This window comes from Cuculus canorus, chromosome 3, assembly GCF_017976375.1.
Source record: "Cuculus canorus isolate bCucCan1 chromosome 3, bCucCan1.pri, whole genome shotgun sequence".
NCBI classification, from domain to species: domain Eukaryota; kingdom Metazoa; phylum Chordata; class Aves; order Cuculiformes; family Cuculidae; genus Cuculus; species Cuculus canorus.
Genome location: NC_071403.1, coordinates 9,405,775 through 9,427,099, shown reverse-complemented (window position 1 = coordinate 9,427,099; position 21,325 = coordinate 9,405,775). Strand labels below are relative to the sequence as shown.

The 21,325-nt window shown below is 39.6% G+C and overlaps 1 protein-coding gene across 1 annotated transcript in view; it reads right to left on the bottom strand.

The window, feature by feature from the left end:
- Nucleotides 1-7,567: 7,567 nt before the first annotated feature.
- Nucleotides 7,568-21,325, bottom strand: part of HCRTR2 (hypocretin receptor 2) — a 37,198-nt gene continuing 23,440 nt past the window's right edge. Inside the window, exons 4-8 of the mRNA XM_009567776.2 lie at nt 20,788-20,903; nt 13,376-13,596; nt 12,228-12,349; nt 10,902-11,102; nt 7,568-9,363 (exon numbers count right to left, since the gene is read on the bottom strand). Of these exons, the coding sequence (XP_009566071.1) occupies nt 9,170-9,363; nt 10,902-11,102; nt 12,228-12,349; nt 13,376-13,596; nt 20,788-20,903 (854 nt within the window). The 3' untranslated portion in view covers nt 7,568-9,169. The remainder of the gene's footprint in view (nt 9,364-10,901; nt 11,103-12,227; nt 12,350-13,375; nt 13,597-20,787; nt 20,904-21,325) is intronic.

Genomic DNA, 21,325 nt, shown 5'->3' with positions numbered 1-21,325 from the left:
GCTCCGCGACGAGCAGGTGCCGGGCCGGCACCGCCCCTTCAGCACCCGCCGCCTGGACAGCGCCCCGCCCGCCCCAGCCCGCGCTGTTGGAGCATGGGGAGGGCGGGGGGGGGGGGGGGGGGGGGGGGAGGAGGGGGTGTCGTACTCTGCTCGTGAGAAAGGGCAGCAGAGGGCACGTCTGTCACCCTGCCCGTATAGAGCTGAGAAAATACAAATGATATATCAAATACCTCTTTTAATAATCTTTAACAGCCACGGATGGTGATGCCATCCCTTCTAGAAATCATAGAATCATAGACTCATAGACTCATAGAATCATAGAATCATTTGGGTTGGAAGGGAACTTAAAGATCATCTAGTTCCAACCACCCTGCCATGGGCAGGGACATCCCATTAAATCGAGATGCCCAAGACCCATCCAACCTGGCCTTGAACACCTCCAGGGATGGGGCAGCCACAGCTTCCCTTGGCAATCTGTTCCAGTGTCTCACCACTCATTGTGAAGAAATTCTACCTTGTATCAAATTTAAATCTGCCCCTCTCCAGTTAATACTTGTTCCCCCTCGTCCTATCCCCACAAGTCTTTGCGAATAGCCCCTCTCCAGGTTTCTTGTAGGACCCTTTCAGGTACTGGAATGTCACTATAAGATCTCCTCTGAGCCTTGTCTTCTCCAGGCTGAACAATCCCAAGTGTCTCAGCCTGTCCTTGTATGGGAGGTGCTCCAGCCCTCCAATCATCTTTGTAGCCTCCTCTGGACCCGTTCCAACAGCTCCATATCCTTCATACGTTGAGCATTCCAGAACTGGACACAATACTCCATATGAGGTCTCACAAGAGAGGAATAGAGGGGCAGAATCCCCTCCCTCGCCCTGCTGGCCACACTTCTTTTGATGCAGCCCAGGATACAGTTGTCCTTCAGGGCTGTAAGCTCATATTGCCAGCTCATGTTGAGCTTCCCATCAATCAGTACCCTCAAGTCCTTCTCTGCAGGGCTGCTCTGAAGCACGTCATCCCCCATCATGTACTGAAACCAGAGATTGCCCCGACCCAGTGTAGGACCTTACACTTGGCCTTGTTGAACCTCATGAGGCTCTCACAGGCTCACTTCTCCAGCCTGTCCATAAGCCTTTGGATGACATCCCATATTTCCACTGTGGCAACTGCACCACTCAGCTTGGTGTCATCTGCAAACTTGCTGAGTGTGCACTCAATCTCACTGTCAATATTACTGATGGAGATATTAAACAGCACTGGTCCCAGTACGGACCCCTGAGGGACACCACTTGTCACAGATCTCCATCTAGACTTCGAGCCATTGACTACTACTCTCTGAATATGATCATCCATCCAGTTTCTTATCCACCAAACAGTGCTGATACAAGTAGTTGCTATCATAAAAAGAGGAATATTTTTTATTTAAGCTAAAGTAGAGTTAAGCTTAATCTAAATAATCGCGTTCTTTGAAAGTTAGACAGAATGTCCCTCTGATAGCATGTTTTCTTTAAAACACTATTTTATAGATACTGTTCATTCTTTGAAAATGATAATATCTTGGGTTCAATATCATCTGTGCTGAGCACACATCTCTTCTTCTGTAATCACCTCTGTTTACAGTATTTCCTTTATTAAAGACAAGGTCAAACAGAGCTGGAGCCAGCTCCAAATTAACAAGAGTTTTGACTGTTGTGAAGTTTCATAATAACATTAAAATTAGACCTTGGAAATTAATAGAATATGCATAAGTGGGAAATATATTCTGTAACAGCTCTGGTATTACTACACATGATTGATGGAGATCAATGCCTCGTGTTGCCCAGGCCTGATAAAGGTGCTTGCTTTCCAAAACCCCAAAATGAGTCTTAAGAGTGTTTTATTTTTCAGCATTTTTGGTGTCCATGCTTGCCTGTGATACAGTAGTTCTGCTGTAGGGAACATTTTCTGGCAATTTTGGCTTGTTACAACAACATTTGAGTCCTGGGACTGCTCCCCCTCCACCCAATTCCTTCTAGTTGTGAAATTACTCACTATTTACTCAAATGACAGAGAAAAAAGTGTTTGTCATACACTTTATAGGTAAAACTGACTGTATGTAGGAGATAATGCAAAGTTACAACGCCAGGAATATAAAAATTGTAAATACTGTATCTTATTGACCTCATCACTGTCTACAACTGCCTGAAAGGAGGTTGTAGCGATGTGGGTGTTGGTCTCTTCTCCCAAGTGACAGGCGATAGAGCCACCTCTTTCAGGTAGTTCTAAAGGACGATAAGGTCTCCCTTCAGCCTCCTTTTCTCCAGGGTAAATAACCCCAATTGCCTCAGACACTCCTCATAAGACTCGTCCTCCAGACCCTTCACAAGCTTCTTTGCTCTTCTTTGCATGTGCTTTCTTGTAGTGAGTGGCCCAAAACTGAATACAGTTTTTGAGATGCAGCTCCACCAGTGCCAAGTACAGAGGGATGATCACTTCTCTATTCCTGCTGGTCACACTTTTTCTGATACAAGTCAGGATGCTCCTGGCCTTCTTGGCCACCTGGGCACACTGCTGGCTCATGTTCAGCCAGATGTCAACCAGCACCCTCAGGTCCCTTTCCACCAGGCATCTTTCCAGTCACTCTTCCTCAGGCATCGCGTGGAGTTGTGGCTGAAGTGCAGGGCTCAGCCCTTTGCCTTGTTAAGCTTCATACAACTGACCTCGGTCCATCAATCCAGCCTGTTTCGATCCCTCTGCAGACCCTTCCTGCCTTCAAGCAGATCAACGCTCCTGCGCAACTTGGTGTCACCTGCAAATTTATTGAGAGTGTGCTCAATCCCCTCTCCAGATAATTGATAAAAATATTAAACGAGTCTGGCCCCAATACTGAGCCCTGGGGAACACCACTTGTGACCAGCCACTGGTTGGATTTAACTCCATTCACCATATCTCTCTGGGCTCGACCAGCCAACCAGCTTTTGACCTAGTGGAGAGTACAGCTGTCCAAAACACGACCTGCCAGATTCTCTAGGACAATGCTGTGGGAAGCAGTTTCAAAGGCTTTTGATCCATAATCGTTAGACTGGATTATGTCTGGACAAGATGTGGGCATTCCTTCTGTTTACAAATCCAAGAGTTAGAGGGGCAGATTGAGGCTCCCGTGATCCAAGAGGAGGCGGTTAGAGACTTGCTTGCCCAGCTAGACGTCCACAAGTCTATGGGGCCGGATGGGATCCACTCAAGAGTATTGAAGGAACTGGCGGATGTCCTTTCCAAACCCCTATCCATCATCTTCCAGAGGTCCTGGCTGACTGGGGAAGTTCCACTAGACTGGAGGCTGGCTGATGTTGTGCCCATATACAAGAAGGGTTGCAGAGAGGATGCGGGGAACTACAGGCCTGTCAGTCTCACCTCAGTGCCGGGGAAAGTCATGGAACAGGTAATCTTGAGTGCTATCATGAAGCACATGCAAGAGAACCGGGTGATCAGGCCCAGCCAACATGGCTTTACAAAAGGCAGATCTTGCCAAACTAACCTGATGGCCTTCTATGACAAAATCACTCAACTACTGGATGGGGGAAAGGCTGTGGATGTAGTCTTCTTGGACTTCAGTAAAGCCTTTGACACAGTTTCTCACAGCATTCTGCTTCAGAAACTGTCTGCCTCTGGCCTGGACAGGCGCACACTCTCCTGGGTTGAAAACTGGTTGGATGGCCGGGCCCAGAGAGTGGTGGTCAATGGAGTTAACTCCAGCTGGAGGCCAGTCACAAGTGGAGTTCCTCAGGGCTCAGTACTGGGTCCAGCTCTGTTCAATGTCTTTATCAATGACCTGGATGAAGGCATCGAGTGCACCCTTAGCAAGTTTGCAGATGACACTAAGCTGGGAGGAAGTGTCGACCTGCTGGAGGGTAGGGAGGCTCTGCAAAGGGATCTGAACAGGCTGGACTGCTGGGCCGAGACCAATGGGATGAGGTTTAACATGACCAAATGCCGGGTCCTGCACTTGGGGCACAACAACCCTATGCAGCGCTACAGACTGGGGGAAGAATGGCTGGAGAGCTGCACAGAAGAGAAGGACCTGGGGGTGCTGGTTGACAGCCGACTGAACATGAGCCAGCAGTGTGCCCAGGTGGCCAAGAAGGCCAATGGCATCTTGGCTTGTATCAGAAATGGGGTCACCAGCAGGTCCAGGGAGGTTATTCTCCCTCTGTACTCAGCACTGGTGAGACCGCATCTCGAGTACTGTGTTCAGTTCTGGGCCCCTCACCACAAGAAGGATGTTGAGGCTCTGGAGTGTGTCCAGAGAAGAGCAACAAAGCTGGTGAGGGGGCTGGAGAACAAGTCTTACGAGGAGCGGCTGAGAGAGCTGGGGTTGTTTAGCCTTGAGAAGAGGAGGCTGAGGGGAGACCTTATTACTCTCTACAACTACCTGAAAGGAGGTTGTGGAGAGGAGGGAGATGGCCTCTTCTCCCAAGTGACAGGGGACAGGACAAGAGGGAATGGCCTGAAGCTCCGTCAGGGGAGGTTCAGGTTGGATATCAGAAAAAAATTCTTCACAGTAAGAGTCATTGGGTACTGGAACAGGCTGCCCAGGGAGGTGGTCGAGTCGCCTTCCCTGGAGGTGTTTAAGGAACGGGTGGATGAAGTACTTAGGGACATGGTTTAGGGAGTGTTAGGAACGGTTGGACTCGATGATCCAATGGGTCCTTTCCAACCTTGTGATTCTGTGATTCTGTGATTCTGTGATTCCCTCTATATTCACTTCCCACTTATTTTCCAGAGACAAAAGCAGAGCAAGTCTTTGGCTGTTGCCTGTAACCTCTCTGGAAAATGTCCATTGCTATGTCTGATCACCTTCTGTAAGCACTTTGGAATGCCTTTTTAGAAATGAATTTGTTTGTTTTCATCTCAGATGTGGAATAGGATCAAGAGCAGAGAGAAGCCATGGAGCATGTTGGACAGAAAATCAGATTAAAAAATAACTAGCCTATAGACTAGACCCATACTGGACTGTGGGTTTATCTTCAGGAGTTTCATTAAAACACAATAAAAAAAAAAATTCTTTGCCATGCAAAAGTCAGCAGCTGACTTGGGTACTTCATTAAAATTAAATCAACTGTAAATCATACAAGCTTACACCTGTGATCTTCATTGGATGCCCTTTGCTTTTGCACTGGAAGGAGGAGTAAACAAAATATTCCTATCAATTTCTCCACGCTACATGTGAGTCTTGTTTTCACAGATTTCTTATCCCATACAGTACATTTTTAATTGGATTTGGTCCTTCTAATGCTTAAAATAGAAAGACATCATAAAAATTCTAGCTTAGCTAGCATAGATAAGGATACAGTAGATGAAATTCTGTCTCTATTGGCAAAGTAGAACTTGAGAAAAATCCAGTTTTGCTTCTTTTTTTTTTGTTTAGCTCAGGAAAATTCAATATTACACATAATTTCTTAATTTTTTTAACTCAGATTTTCACCTAGTTAATTTATAACATTCCTTCCTTGATCTCATAATGTCAACAGTGCCAAATACGTCTCTTTTTTGGAAAGCATGTTTAATAAAACAAAATCCTATTTCATCCAATATATCCAACCTTCAGAAAAATCTTATTGATGGGTAAGATTCGTATCCTGAGAGATGAATATAATTTCAGCTCTAAGCAATTTTTAGGTTGGAAGGCTAAATTTGCCTTGGCCTTAGTCCATTGTAACATGTAGCAGTAGGTTCTGATGCGTCTTACAGCAAGGGTTGAGTTAAGTTAATGTTTATTGTACTCTTCTTCCTATAATGCACACTCCAGGTTAATGGTGTGCATCGATTTTGTCTGATATCAGAGAATGAGATGGTGCCCTCTATGTAGTCCAGAATAAAAGGAAAAAAAAATCTCTTTTTTGGAGATAGAGAAATTATCTTGCAGTCATTGTGACTGCAGGGCACAAGCTTATCACAAAAGGGAAGAAGGAGGAGGTCAGAATATCAGACCTCCAAGACTGTGAAGTATGTTGAGAGACAAAGTACCAGAGTGATGGTGGCACTACAATTTTTGTCTACAGGAACAAATATGCTTTGATTTAAACTCTGTGTCTAATGATGCTATGACCAAAGAGGAACAATGGCATGAGAACTCCATTTCTATGTTCCAGAGCTGTTAATTGTGCACTATTGGGTGTATCTTAATTGAAAACTTGCAGTGATTATTTTCATTTAAAAAACATCAACCATTCAGATAATATATTAACTGTACCCAAATATTTGGATCTTTCTGGAGCAAAACCTTAGAACTGGCAAAAAAAATCCTCCACTAACTCACACAGGTAGACAACAGATTTTTAAGTACCTATGAAGTTTTTCAGGTGAAATGGCATCTGACGTATCTGAGCTAAAGAAGAAAATGTCTAGGTATTTCTTGAATGTCGTAAAAGAAACTAAATAAATACATGTGATTATTTGCATAAAAAATATTTATTTTAAAAAAATTCAAATTTTTGAATAAAAAATCTTTTCCTCAGAATAATCAAATCTTAAGCTTGATAACCATATTATCTGTAAAGAATTTGATAGCACTTTCTACCTATCCTTAGAATTTCAAATTTTACATAGAGTTCTGATCACATCAGTTGTATTTGAAAGATATGGTATTTACTCAACAAAATTGTGGCCAGAGAAAAACATAGGATCATTTGTCAATGAATGTCTCATCTTTTATTTATATTCTCCACACAAAAAGTACTGTTAAATGAAAGTTATAGCTAAAAAAAATTCCTAGGAATGCTGGAATATTAAAATTTTTGAGATTTCAGTGAAAATAAGAAAAGAGAACAAAGGAGACATTTTTCTCTTACAAAAGAGAAAATTAAGGCCAGAACCTCAATTTTTAACATGTCACAGGAGACCTGCAGGAGTCCAACACTGCCCATGACCTTTAGTGGTGTCCTCACCTCAGATTAACTAACACAATTTATCCCACTGGCATTCAGGTAGCAGCAAAAAGAAGATAATTTGAGTTGGCAGGTACTATCTGCCCCCCTAGAAAGATGCTGCTTATGTTTTTCCTTAAGCATTGATAGAAGTGCATTTTATGAAATGAAATATAGGTTTGCAAAATTTTGAAATAATTAATTCAGCAGTGGCTTGAGTATGGCATAATTAAATGATTACTGATAATTATTTTGCATCTAGATTACTATAGGAGTTAGCAATTCTTTTAATTTTAATTCACTTATATCAAAACAAAAGAAAAAAATTAGGGTTTTCAAATTCCATTCTCCCATTTCTGTAATGTTTTCATTCAGCAGCTGTTTGTCCAATCCTTTCAAATGATATAGAAAAGTTATATCTTGTTTCACACAGTTTAATACTACTATCTTTTCCTGTGGCTGAAAAGCAACTTTCTAATGGCACAGGAATTGCCACAGCTATGAAAAAAAAAATCCTGCTGTACTTTTCACAGTTATTTGTCTTTTTTTTTCTTAGAAGAGTCAAAGTAAAATAGTTTCTTGAAATAACAATGGCATAACAGCTACACCCAAGAATTAAGTTTACACATAGGGATATAGGAATTCCTATGGTTTTACTTGATGCTTAAACATTTTCTCCATTTAGGTATTTCTACTTATTCTTTTTTAATAGAAAAAGAATATTTAACTTTTTCTCTTTTAATAGAAATAGAAAACTTTAATATCCAAGCAAATGCATTTTTTTCCTTCTCGCTTTACACCTACGTAAACTTGGAGTAATGGCAACAATGTTAAGTAAAACAGCTGTTGGGAAAGGCTAAAGCCTAAAGTGATTAATCATTTCATAAAACTGTAGCGGTCATGATAGACAGTACATCACATGACATTAGGTCAAAACAAAACCTAGAAAAATATTTACATGAGTTAATCAAATAACACCTTGACTATGAATAATTGGCTTTTCAGAAACATCTGAATTTGTGAGAATGTCTTCTTTCTACGATGTCAACTGCTCTTTACTGAATAACAAGTCCTCCCTCCCAGCTTACCTTTCCCTTAGAAAAATCTTAACTGAAATGCAAGAATAGTGCCCCAGGGAGATTGTAGCTTGGGTTCTTATAGATTAGCCTCTCTCTAGGCCACATTCCCTTACTAGATTAAGTCTCCAGTGATGCATCATCTTCCTTCTTTAAGAAGAATTACAAAGAATGTTAGGAAGCCCCAGGCCAGAGAGCTTTTTTCATGGATGGAAAACAGACAAGTAAGTACTTGATCCGCTGGTCCAAAGAGATAGAACTTCTATAATACCAAGAGAGAAACATTTTATTTTATTTGTTGAAAAGTCAACATTTTCTTGGTATATAAATCTCTTAATTGCTTGTATCATTATTGTTAAATGGCAGCTGAGAAAGAAATCATCTAAGCAAGTAAGATAACCAATGTTTTCTATTTTAAAGATTCTCAGAGATCTTCTGGAACAACACTTGGTAGTTATTATAGACTAAGATGAGCTACCAAAATTAAAATGTCCTGTCCTTCAGAGGTGCCGACACTTTTTATTCCTATTGGCCTGAGTAGGAATGTAGAGATTATAGCACCTTTAAGCATCATGTAAGTTTTATTTAAGTAGTTACTTTTGAGGCACTCGAGTCTGAAGAAAAAGAAATTAGCTATTTCATGTAACCTTATGAAATCCCTTACGACTTGCAGAACTTTGGTTTCACATCATAGAAGCATGTATGTGCTTAGAAAAGGCAGCCTGGAATCTCCCAAAAGCAATCTGATGAGAAATTTCCATAATGAAAGAATAATTTACTAGAAGTGAATTAGCAGAAAAAGAAGTGCAAAGTAATTCCAAAATATCACTAGTGCATAAGTAAGCATTCCTTGTTAAGTCACTCATTCATAGAAATAAGATATAAATAAATGATGTTTGAGACTTCTTTCAAATACGTAGAGTCCTTTATATGATACATTTTAGAACATTCCACGGCATCTAAAATATATAAAAATAAATATCTACAGTATTTACAAAGTATGATACAATCGAATCTTTAAAAAGACTTGTAAAGACATGTTCTTTAGCTCATACTGAGGTAAATAGGTTTCTGTAAAACTGAGAAAAAATAGGAGAGGCAGTCATTTTGCAGGAATTCCTTGGTCCAGTTGTAGTCTGTAACACGGCTAAAAGCTTGTGCCATTCTCTGGTTGTATCACCTGTATTGAGCCAAAGTCATCCTTGTTGTAACTCCATCGAGGTAAGTTTAGTTACGCTAGGGACGAATTTGTCCCACTCTGCATTCCGTGTGTTGCCAGTGTCTTCTACAGAAACACTTACAGCTTCATCTAAATTTGAAGTCATGTTCATCCCTGGTATGTGGAGATGCAGTTCTCCTGATTTCAATGGGCTGAGTGTAGTTGGGATACCTGCAAGATAAAATAAAGATTTTAAGGTGATTTTACTGTTTGTAGCCGGTAACTGACTGGCTCGCTGAGTGATTGATGCACAAACCTTGAGTTTTCTTAGTTTTAAATATTTTTACTATGTTTTACTGCTTATTTAATGTTCACCGTTTGGTAAATTGCCCTGTGGTTCCTTATCCAGATGCCATTGTGGCCAGCAGAGCACTACAGCTCCCTGTGTACAAGTCAGTCATGGAATCGTAGAATGACTTGGTTTGGAAGTGACCTTGAAAGATCATCTAGTTCAGCCTCCCTGCCATGAGCACGGGACAGGCACAGACAAGGGAGTGATGACAAAAAATAGATACAGAATAAAACACCATCTACAGCCACATTGTCATCTGAGTTTCATGGCTGTAATCTTACTTATACCATACATATAGGAATGGCAACACTACTGAGGAGAAGACCAAGCTGAATTCAGGGAAAAAAGCCACATTTCTTCTATAGTACTCCTTCAGATATACTTTACTTAATTCTTTTCAGATATATATTTTAGAAACAGATTAGCTGTGTTAGGAGACACCAGTTTCTCTGCTATAAATGTATAGTTTCTCATAGTGTCCTAGCCTATAGTGTCTGAGAAAACCTCTAGACAATAAACATTCACATGCCTAGAAGAGGGATGAATCCTCTACTTGCAGTCCCTTGCAAAGTCTTACTAGGTTATAACATATAATATAATCCCATATGTCAAATAATAAAACATATGCCATTTTCCATCTATTCACAAAGCCAGGGAACTGCACATTTTTTTCAGTAATTACCCAGATTGGAAAAGCTTGAACAACTTCTGCCTTTCATTTCAGACTGTTTTCATTTGCTCATCAACTTGTGATTGAGAAAAATCAAGAGTGGCTTCCTGACTTTTCCTGAATAGACACAATAACCCACCCAACAGGAAAAAGAACAGAAAATGTGAGAAAACAGATTTGTGTTAATTTCTTATTTGATCAGCCCAATCCACACCAGATTGCATGGTAAACAGATAATTTGAAATAGTCAAGGACATTCGGGTAGTTCAATCTGTATCCCAATTTTGGTAATAATATTTGTTATAAAATAGACCACAAGTGTAGATAATTATTTCTGAGTAGAATACAGCTGTTTATAAACACTTGGTTGGACTTGGTGATCTTAGAGGCCTTTTCTAACCTTAATGATTCTATGATTCCAGGGAAAATGATTTTCATACTTGCAGTTGTACCTGTTCTTTATTTACATAGGAGGCTAAAGGAAACAGAGATCCAAAGAAAATATTTATATAAAAAATGCAACTAAATTTTTGAAATAAGTGAGGTTAAATATTGTTTCATCAATGTATCATCCAAATTGTAGCATATTCTATAAAATATTTATTGAAATTACTTTTCTTACAATCAGTTCTTAATTGTATACAACATTCTTTCAACTGCATTGTGTGCAGCTTCAAGAATTGTTGTACACACAGCATCAAAAGACGTAGGGACAAGTGTACTACCAGTGGGTAATAGGTGCAGTACCATTTGCTGGAAGTGTGTTTATGTTGGTCAATATAACGTGTTCTGAAAGTTTTGAAATGTTATCAAAGTTGCTGATCTGGGTTGTCAAGGATTTCCGGCTCTCTGTACTGGCACGACCTCTGGTGAGCCGTTCGTCATGGTGCCCACGAATGCCAAAGATGCAACAAGAAAATGCTGCTTTAAATTCTTCTCTAAATTTCCCTGTCAATCACAAAAAAAAAAAAGACTCGTGAAAGAATTGTGCTATAAACACAATTTCAACACACTTACAATTGAAACACAATTTCAACAAACTTTATAGATTAGAAAAAAAAAACCAGCAATCTAAATCTGCTCTTCTAATGTAGAAGTAGGAAATCACAATTTCAGTATATTGGAGAAAGACAGAAAAAATATAACCTTTGTAAGAAGATATGTGAGCTATGGTATGAAACCTACATTATTCTTGGCTAGATAGAGTGGGCAAACTAGAATGATTTATGAAATCATGTCATGTTGATTAATAACTTATCTAACAAAAACAAGTAATTGAGTAATCGTAGGCTTAAACGACTGAATCATTACTTGACATGTGAAAGAAGATGGCATGGCTAATTTGTATTTCATCTTGAATATATTTTAAAGAAGATTCAAAGCATTCAACAGTCCATTAATCTGCTGCTGGGTCTCAGGTCTCTGAGGAAATGTTTCAGATCATCCTCACACTACACACCACAAAAAAACCTACAATGGGCAAATGTGTAGTGAAGATCAACAGATTTTTTTGCCCCTGTATTTGGCTTCAGTGGTATGAGTTGAAGTCCTGATTCTGCTCTCCACGGCCAAATAAGACAAATACAAAGTAAGACAAATCTATACTAATAATCAAACAGCATCCTGTCTGGTTTGTTGGCCTTGAACATAGTTGGCACAGTCTGGTCATGGAAGTACTATTAAAGACTCGCAGCCTTCAAAACCCACTATCTGCATATAAAATGCCAACTAGGGCCGTTTGGTAGCCTGTGCTGCCTCCCAGACAATATTTGGGGAGTGTTTAGGGGGATGGTAATTGTTTCAGACCAAAGTCATGCCAGGGACTTCTCTACCAAATCAATAGCATGGACAGTCAAATCCCAGCACTTGGACTCAGGCCCTAGCACTGTTTAGTTTAGTTATAGGTAGACAGCCTAAAGGTAATGAGATACACCAGGCAACTCGTTCCAAGAAGAGGATCTAGTTCCCACTGGAGGAGCTGGGCTGGTGTTACACAGTCATTAATCTTATTTGCTATGGCTCATTACCTTCAAACTATACATTAAATTCAAATTCTAGGTGATGGTAACTTACCACTGAGGAAGTTATAAATAATAGGATTGGCTGCACTGTTTGCATATACAAGCCAGTGTGAGAATGTGAACCAGGCGTATACAGTTTCTCTGTCATCAGCATGATTAAACATCCCGAAGACCCTATAGAAAAAGAAAAGCAAACCTGAAAGATGGCAAAATTAGAAATCATAGAAAAAGATTTGTCAATTTCCAGCCGAATTTTATCTCTGATGATCTATTTGCAGTATCACAGAAAATCTGATTCAACACTGCTTGCTTTTTGAGCCAATAAAGTTCTCTCTCCATCCCTCAGCCTCCGTTTTTGGTGGGTTAGCACAACAGAGACCACAAGTACTTTAATTTGCAATAGGAGAGATGCAAGGCTTTTCTGTTAAATACCAAAGTCAATGGGTATTAGATAAGCCAAAAAATGACAGGAAAAGACGCTTTGTCCTGTTCAAGTCATTGAGGTTCCTGGCTCTAGGCCCGTTCTCCAATAAAAAGCAACTCTGGAGTTAGAAAGGCACTGAACTGGCCCAAAACCTGAGGCCGCAGCACCAGCTTCTGTGCCCCAGAGAAAGCTGATTTGCCCAGATTCCTTACATCTAATTTTTTGCCATTTAAGTGAGAATCTAACTACAGGCGTACACTGCTACTGTAGTAGAGGCAACCTCTGTAATTCCTCTGCATTGCCTCTGGAAATACTTCTACCTCTTTGCATTGCCCACCATGGGACCTGAGGATGAAAAGTACTTAAATTAGACCTCAAGAAAGTGCCAGAATTGAATGGGATGTATTTAAACCTCCATATTCTACTTAAAACTATTCCTTAAAAATGAAATGTTTCTCACTTCCATATGTGCATTTGCAGCAAACAAACTGTAATCCCATATAAGTGACAGGCTTTAATGAGAAGACAGGCTAGACTATTTCATAAGGAAGAGTTTGCTAATAAGGGTTCCACAATCCGGCCTTTAGTTTAAATACTGTGAATAGCTTAGGTATATTTGTTCCTTGCAACTGTATACTTAATTTCCAGGTGTCTATTGTGGAATAAGTAAGTTAACCCTCAAAAGTATCTGCCAGAAAAAAGAGAAATTGTGTAACAGAGGATCGTTTTTAGACAGAAAGTTTTACCAAGTGTTTACCTTCTGGGATAAACTTTACCTTTTCAAGACATTGAGGATGCTAATTGGTAGATAGCAAAGTGCAAAAACCAGGAGGACAACCATTAGCATACGTGCTGTTTTTCTTCTTGCACGAATCTGTTTTATTTCAGCTGCCACAGCACTAATCTTTGACTTTGTTGATTGTCCCAGCCCTCGGGGCTGTGCTGAGGACTGCAGAGGCTTCCATTTCTTCTGAACAACAGAAGAAGTTCCTGGGATCTAAGAAAGACAAAGTAAGGGGCACTTGGAAAAACTAGCACTGTGGGTAGCTGTAACAAGAAAAACAGATATGTTGACGTTCGTAATGTAAGCTTGCAGAGAGTTTTATTATTAAATTAATTTATGTAGCTGCGACAGAAACAAATTCAATTTCAGACACAGTTGAAAGACTACATAAAACTTTGTGTTTAATCCAAATATATCAAATGATATATTAAAATCTTCTTTACTTCCCACATACCTTGCCTTGCTTGTGTTTTCAGACTATCACACTTACCGACCCTATTGCTGCAATTATGTTGCTATAAAGTCATATCAAATGCTTTGATGTGTTTCAGAGTAGCTTATCCCACTAATATGCTGCTAATCTAAAATACTAAGCAGCTTTTCAGCATTGGAAAATAAGGTTTTAAAGCCTACGTAGTTTTAAGTGCCATAAACCTTACAAACATGCAATCTAGATGACAATGAAACACCCAAAGAAATCACAGCTGAAGTGTGGATCTCCCTGCAGAGCCCTTCAAAACTGAATGTACATACAGTGATAAATAGAGGGGAATTGTGGAAGAGTGCCAAAACACAGGAAGAGTCAGGCTAGCAAAAGACACCTTGCAATGGGTAGATGTATAACAGCACCATGCTATTAAAAAAATAAAACATCTCAGTTTTTGTTTTCTGTGCCCTCACATAAGCCCAATCAAATAAAGAAATTTTGCTTCAGTTCTTCAAAATTATTTCCTGCTTGCAGCCAAATGCAAAAGACTGCAGATGGCAGGGACGTAGTGAAATTTATTACAATGACATTTATAACGTTTTCAATGTTATACCTTGTGAAAACCTTTTGAGTAGAAGTAAAGTTTCATTCATGCGCAGTGTAATGGTCTGTGGGGTGACTAGTCTCCTGAGTGTAAAATAACTTATGTTTAAAAACATCTGCAAAATTCAAATTTTCTATTTTATCATTTTAAAAATTAGAGTTTATCCGAACAAACTGACCCAGAAAGAATGACTTTTTGGATATTTATTTCAGAAAAAAAAAAAAAAAGTAAGGTAATAAGGGAATAATTGTTCTAAAATAAAAGCATGCATATTGAGAATCATTCAGGAATAGCTTATTTGTTTTGGTTTTGTTTGGGTTTTTTTTCTGGATGGATTCCTTGCACAGACAAGCTCTTAATTCAGCATTTACGTGCACCATCAAACCTGATTTACAACTATTTGAATATTTTGGCGAAGTTGTGTTGTAATGAACAGGAAACCAATGAAGCAGAATGGGGGATATGTTATAACAGTTATTATTTACTAATGAGTCTATGGACATAAAGCAAATAAAACCCCTTGCACTTTCTTCTGCTGTGGGTTTCCACTTATTCACCTGAAATCAGCAGTGTAAGTCTCATACCTGGACATGACTGTCTTCTTGAAAGGGATTTACCCTATTTAGTTGTGGGTGTAGTACTACAATATACCTTTGCTATGCACTACTGAGATCATATGTTGTCTAAGATCCCCATTCTGACCTATTAGAGATAAGCCAAATAACCTTTGATATTTTGTTCTAACTTCGAAGCAGAATCTTCTCTTTCCTTTTCACTCCTACCAAGTTACAATATCGTGGCAAAAACTGGAGATGGAAGCAGAGAAGTTCAACCAAATCTCTCCCTCCTGATTATGCCAGAGATGCACTTGAAGAAATCAGTGACCAGCTTCCACAGTAGCTAGATGCAATTTAGATGAAGAAAAACATTCTCTCTGTTCAAAATTGTGAATGGCTATTTCTATGGAAATGATAGACATGACTGTGTACATGGCTTGTACCTAAGTGTGTAGGTAGAAAGGTCTTTTATGGTATTGAAGCAGATTTTAATATCAAGAGGTGATGAAAGGTAGGACTGCATACAATGTACAGTCTCACTGTATTATATATTAAATTGATAAATCTTCAGGAGCTGATATTGAGAACCTTTGTAAAGAGACCTATTTTCCTCTGTCTTTATGTGGCATACACGTAGGCTTTGCTGCTGTTACAACGGGCCGTAATAACACAGCAAGAATGTTATCAGGAAAAAAAACCAAAATAAAAAAGAACTATATATCCACAGATGCAGGGCTGAGACAGTACCATCTAATGAGCATAGAATCATAGAATCACCAGGATGGAAAGGACCCACTGGATCATTGAGTCAACCATTCCTAACACTCCCTTAAACCATGTCCCTAAGCACTTCATCCACCCGTTCCTTAAACACCTCCAGGGAAGGTGACTCGACCACCTCCCTGGGCAGCCTCTGCCAGTGCCCGATAACTCTTTCCGTGAAGAATTTTTTTCTGATATCCAGCCTGAACCTCCCCTGGCAGAGTTTCAGGCCATTCCCCCCTGTCCTGTCCCCTGTCACTTGGGAGAAGAGCCCAGCTCCCTCCTCTCCACAACCTCCTTTCAGGTAGTTTTAGAGAGCAATAAGGTCTCCCCTCAGCCTCCTCCTCTCCAGGCTAAACCACCCCAGCTCTCTCAGCCGCTCCTTATAAGACTTGTTCTCCAGCCCCCTCAACAGCTTCGTTGCTCTTCTCTGCATACGCTCCAGAGCCTCAATGTCCTTCTTGTGGTGAGGGGTCCAGAACTGAACACAATACTCAAGGTGCTGTCTCACCAGTGCCTTCATCCAGGTCATTGATAAAGACATTGAACAGGGCTGGACCCAGTACATAGCACTTTAAAAGTCTATGTGCATGTGTGTGTGTGTATACAGAACCATTCACAAATACGCATTCATGCATGCATATATATTACAAGTGATAGGACAAGAGGAAATGGCCTCAAGTTGTGCAGGGGAGGTTCAGACTGTATATTAGGAAAAATTTCTTCACTGAAAGGGTTATCAAGCACTTGAACAGGCTGCCCAGGAAAGTGGTGGAGTCGTCATCCCTGGAGGCTTTTAAAAGATGTGTAAATGCTGTGCCTAGGGACGTGGTTTAGTGGTGAACATGGCAGTGTTATATTAAGGGTAGGACTCGGTGATCTTTAAGGGTCCTTTCAACCTAAATGTCTTTATGAGTCCATGATTATGTAAGTACAAGTATACACATGCTGGAATCATACATACATTTGCTTTTCAATAATGAATCAGTTATAGAGATAATTTTGAGGATTTTGTGCAATAGCTTTCCTCTAACCTCTCAAATTATTATCAAGGCTTTTATAACCATAGCAAATCTCTCTAAATGCAAGTAACCACTTGCAAAGATTGGAAGGGTATCTTTCAGCTGACAAAATTAAATTGGGCAAGGTTCTAGTTATGAAAATGAGTAGGCTTTACTCTCAATGCATGTGGACATCAGTAAATCGAAGCATACTGTGTGGAACTTCATAATACAAATTATGAATCAACATTTCATTCTAAGTCCATTCAGCTCTATTTATTTGTTCAAAAGTTACTTTTAATCAACTCAAAATCCAAAAGAGGACATAGCCTTCTAAGTCACTGCTTCCTTACTAATAATTAAAACAAACTACTCAAAATCCCTGGTCTTTGTGGCATGATTATTGTTGTGTTTACGAAGAGGAATCATTAATTCAAAGACTGTAAAGATTGTATACAAAGATCTGCTTGAAAGACACATGGGTAATTTTAAGAGTATTGCGCAGAATACATTAAGGATAGCTTGTATATCTATCTTGCTCTTAGTCATCTGAAGATGTGCATGCAGATACATTCCCTTTTAAAACAGAACTTTTAGAAAGATGTAAGGCATAGAAAGCATATACTCTTTGCTGTGTTTTTTCTAGCATGAACATCTGAGAAGCCTTATTGTACCTTGCAATAAGATAACTGTTTAACCGAAGTTGTGGTAAAAAGAATGATTTCTTGATTGAAACTTTTGTCCAACAATTTTTTTTCGACCACTGCATTCATTTGCTATCTGTCACTGACTATGGTATGCTTGTTGCACTTAGAAAAACGCCTCATGTCTGCAGACAAGTCACAGCTGATAATAGATGTGCAGTGGTTTTAATTCACCTTAGTAAAAACTCTTATACATAGTGCTATCACCTATGTTAGGAAAAGAGACATCTGTAACTTTGCATCGATAGCACTAAGCCTATAGTAGTATTTGTCTTTTTGCCACTGAAAAAAAGCCCCCAGTTTTGGGTTCATGGGTTCATGAGAGGTAGGTCCTGCTTGACCAACTTGATCTCCTTATACGACAAGGTGACCTGCGTAGTGGTTGAAGAAAAGGCTGTGCATGTTATCTACCTGGACTTCAGTAAAGCCTTTGACACTGTTTCCCACAGCATTCTCCTAGAGAAGGTGGCAGCTCATGGCTTGGACAGGTGTACTCTTCACTGGGTAAAAAACCAACTGGCTGAGCCCAGAGCGATGTAGTGAAAGGAACTATATCCAGTTGGTAGCCAGTCACAAGTGGTGTTCCCAAGGCTCAATGTTTAGGTCCATCTTGTTTAATAACTTTACCAATGACCTGGACAAAAGGATCAAGTGTACTCTCAGTAAGTTTGCAGATGGCATCAAATTTGGTGGGAGGTTCAATCTGCTTGAGGGTAGGAAGGCTCTGCAGAGGGATCTAAACAGGGCTGAGGTGAATTGTATGAGATTTAATGAGGCTAGGGGCTGGGTTTTGCACTTCAGTCACAACAATTCCATGCAGCTCTAAAGGCTTGAGGAAGTGTGGCTGGAAAGCTGCCTGGCAGAGAAGGACCTGAGGATGCTGGTTGAAAGCAGCAGTGCCAGGTGGCCAAGAAGGCCAATAGCATCCTGGCTTATATTAGAAATAGTGGGGCCAGCAGGACTAGAGAAGGGATTGTCCTCTTGTACTTGTCACTGGTGAAGCTGCATCTCAAAAACTGTGCTCGGTTTTGGGCCCCTCATTGCAAGAAAGATACTGAGCTGCTGGAGCGTGTCCAGAGAAGAGCGATGAAGCTGGTGAAGGGTCTGGAGAGCAAGTCTTATCAGGAGTGTCTGAGGCAACTAGGATTGTTTAGTCTGCAGAAGAGAGGGTTGAGGGGAGACCTAATCAACCTCTACAACTACCTGAAAAGAGGTTGTAGTGTGGTGGGTGTTGGTCTCTTCTCTCAAGTAACTAGAGATAGGACAAAAGGAAATGACCTCAAGTGACAACAAGGGAGGCTTAGGTCGGATAGCAGGAAAAAATTCTTAACTGAAAGAGTGGCGAAGCACTGGAACAGGCTGCCCAGGGAAGTGGTGGAGTGTCCTTCCCTGAAGGTGTTAAAAAAACTTCTATACATGGCACTTTGTGATAAGGTTTAGTAGGCATGGTGGTGTTGGGCTGACAGTTGGACTTGATGATTTTAGAGATTTTTTCCAACACTATTGATTCCATGATTATCTTAAAATTGTTGGCTTGCGAGATGTATAGGGAGAAGAAATATTGTAAAGAAGAAATGCATTTACAGTGGAAAAAAAATGACAAAACGGGTTGGGCTCCAGGCATTTAACTTCTTCTCTGAATCTGAACCAGCATTTTCGAGCTATGTTCAGGTTAAGAGCAATTGCTTTGCATTAACTTGATCAATAGACAGTTTGGGAGAATAGGTACACTGTAAAGAAAGTACAGAAGAGAAGGTTAAGAAGGGACAAGGCGATAAGGTCATTGGGTGTCACTGGACAGATAATTATTCAGCTATGCAGAGGAACTTAGAGCTACGTTGGACTGAACTTAATTTCAAAACTAATCAAGAGGGGCCTTTGTTCTGGTGAAGAGTCACTTCAAATTTTAGAGGTTAAATTTTACCTTCAAGTTATCTTGTTATTTGATCTTACAGATGTAAGTAATTAAAAGCAAAAATAATAATTTGAAGATAAACAGCAAAATAACGAGCAGCTCTGGTTTAACCTAATCCGATTATAAATGAGAATAATGGTTACGATGATGTATGAATGGTAACACAATGCCTTAAAGTGGATTTGTTTTTTCCTATGTTTTAATTATTCAACAGAGATTTGTTCTGACAGCATAAGACTTTTATTTTTACTTTTAACATATTTATATTTAGAAATCTAAAATCTACTTGTGATTTCTCTGATGGATGAATTCAAACTGCATGAAAAATACTCCTAATGTGGCAGGATTATGTCCTGACCAGAGCAGCCTCAAGTTTGGATGCTCTCAGTCATAATGGTGAGAGAGAAATGATACATGCCCATACTTTGATGGGAAATGTTAGCCATTGTTAGAGGCATTTGAGAGGACAGGAGAAGGAATATCTTGCATCATGTCTTAAATGGGATGACTTTATTGTCCTTCAGAGCATGACAGGGCAGGGGATGGAGAAGGGCTACAGCTATAGATAAATCCAGAGCAAAGCAGAAGACAGCAGAAAGGAGCATAGACTGATGCATGGCAGATAACGGTTCACACCCAGGAAATGAATCTCAAACTGACACCAGTTTGATTTGTTTGAGAGGAAAAAATGTTCTCAAAAAAAGTCACATGACTTCTACCACTTCAATTCAAATGTTCTTTGTGTGCTTGCTTGGCTTCTTTTTTTGTTTTGTTTTGTTTCTGGGTTGTTTTTTTTTTTTTTTTTTGTTTTGTTTAGCATTTTTGTTTTCGTTTGTGTATTTTTAATTTGAAGCTTGGAAAAACAGATGTTCATAAAGGAAATCATGCCAATTATTTGTCACTAGTTCACATCATAACAGTCAGGTTCACATCAGTCAATTCCAGTCGCACAGTTCAGGTAGCCGGACTTTCTAGTTGAACTTTTGTTTAGGTTGGACTTGCTATGAACCTGAGGCTTTGTAGTATGAAAAAAGTGTACAGGCTGCTTAAAAAAATGAGAAAGTCAGGCATAACTTTTGACTGCTACAGGAGATTTTAACTGTATAAATAAGGTCACCCAAGACATTTCAGTAAGCATATTCCCAATATGATGGGACAGATCTTTCTTCTGCCTATAATCAGCCTTCCTCTTGGCTTTTCCTCTCTTTCTTTCCCTCTAAACCTTTCATAGACTTTCATTATGATTGTCTTCCTTTTTTAATGCACACCTGCCTATCCAAGGTGGCTGTAAGCCAGCGATGTCACTGAACTTGGTGACAGTGTTGGATGTAAAAATCCAATTCCTGATATAGCCAATATAGAGAACAGGGTTGTACATAGGAATCTGTACCTAGTCACAGCGGCAAGCAAACAGAGCTGGCGTAAGTGACTTACCTGGCGACACCAGAGTTTTCGGAATATTTGCAAATAGGCCAACACCATAAGACACAGTGGTGCCATGTATGTCACCAGAAAAAAGCACGTGTGATACATTTTGGGGTAAACCTCAGCTGAAAAAGAAAGATCAAATAGGGAAAGTGCATTTAAATATATGTACATTTCAAAATCACTTTAAGACAAATCATTCACATACATACGCATGTTATTCAGACATCATAGGTTATAATGGAAGATATATCCAATAGTATTATGGTCAGGATTTATTTTTTAATCACTTCTATACACATTCTATTTCTATGATAAACCTGCTTTTATCTCAAGCATCTTTAATATCACATTATTGCTTTAATTTCACATTCTTATTTAGACATCCAGTCTTAAGAAGTCTTTTTTTAAAATCACTGAATATAGAAAATGTCATTACCTAACAGCAACTAACTAATTATCTGACCTAACTTATATTTGATGCATTTAACAACTTGTGCAACTCTCTTTAGTTTTAATTGTGCAAAGGCTAGTATGTATCCCTGAG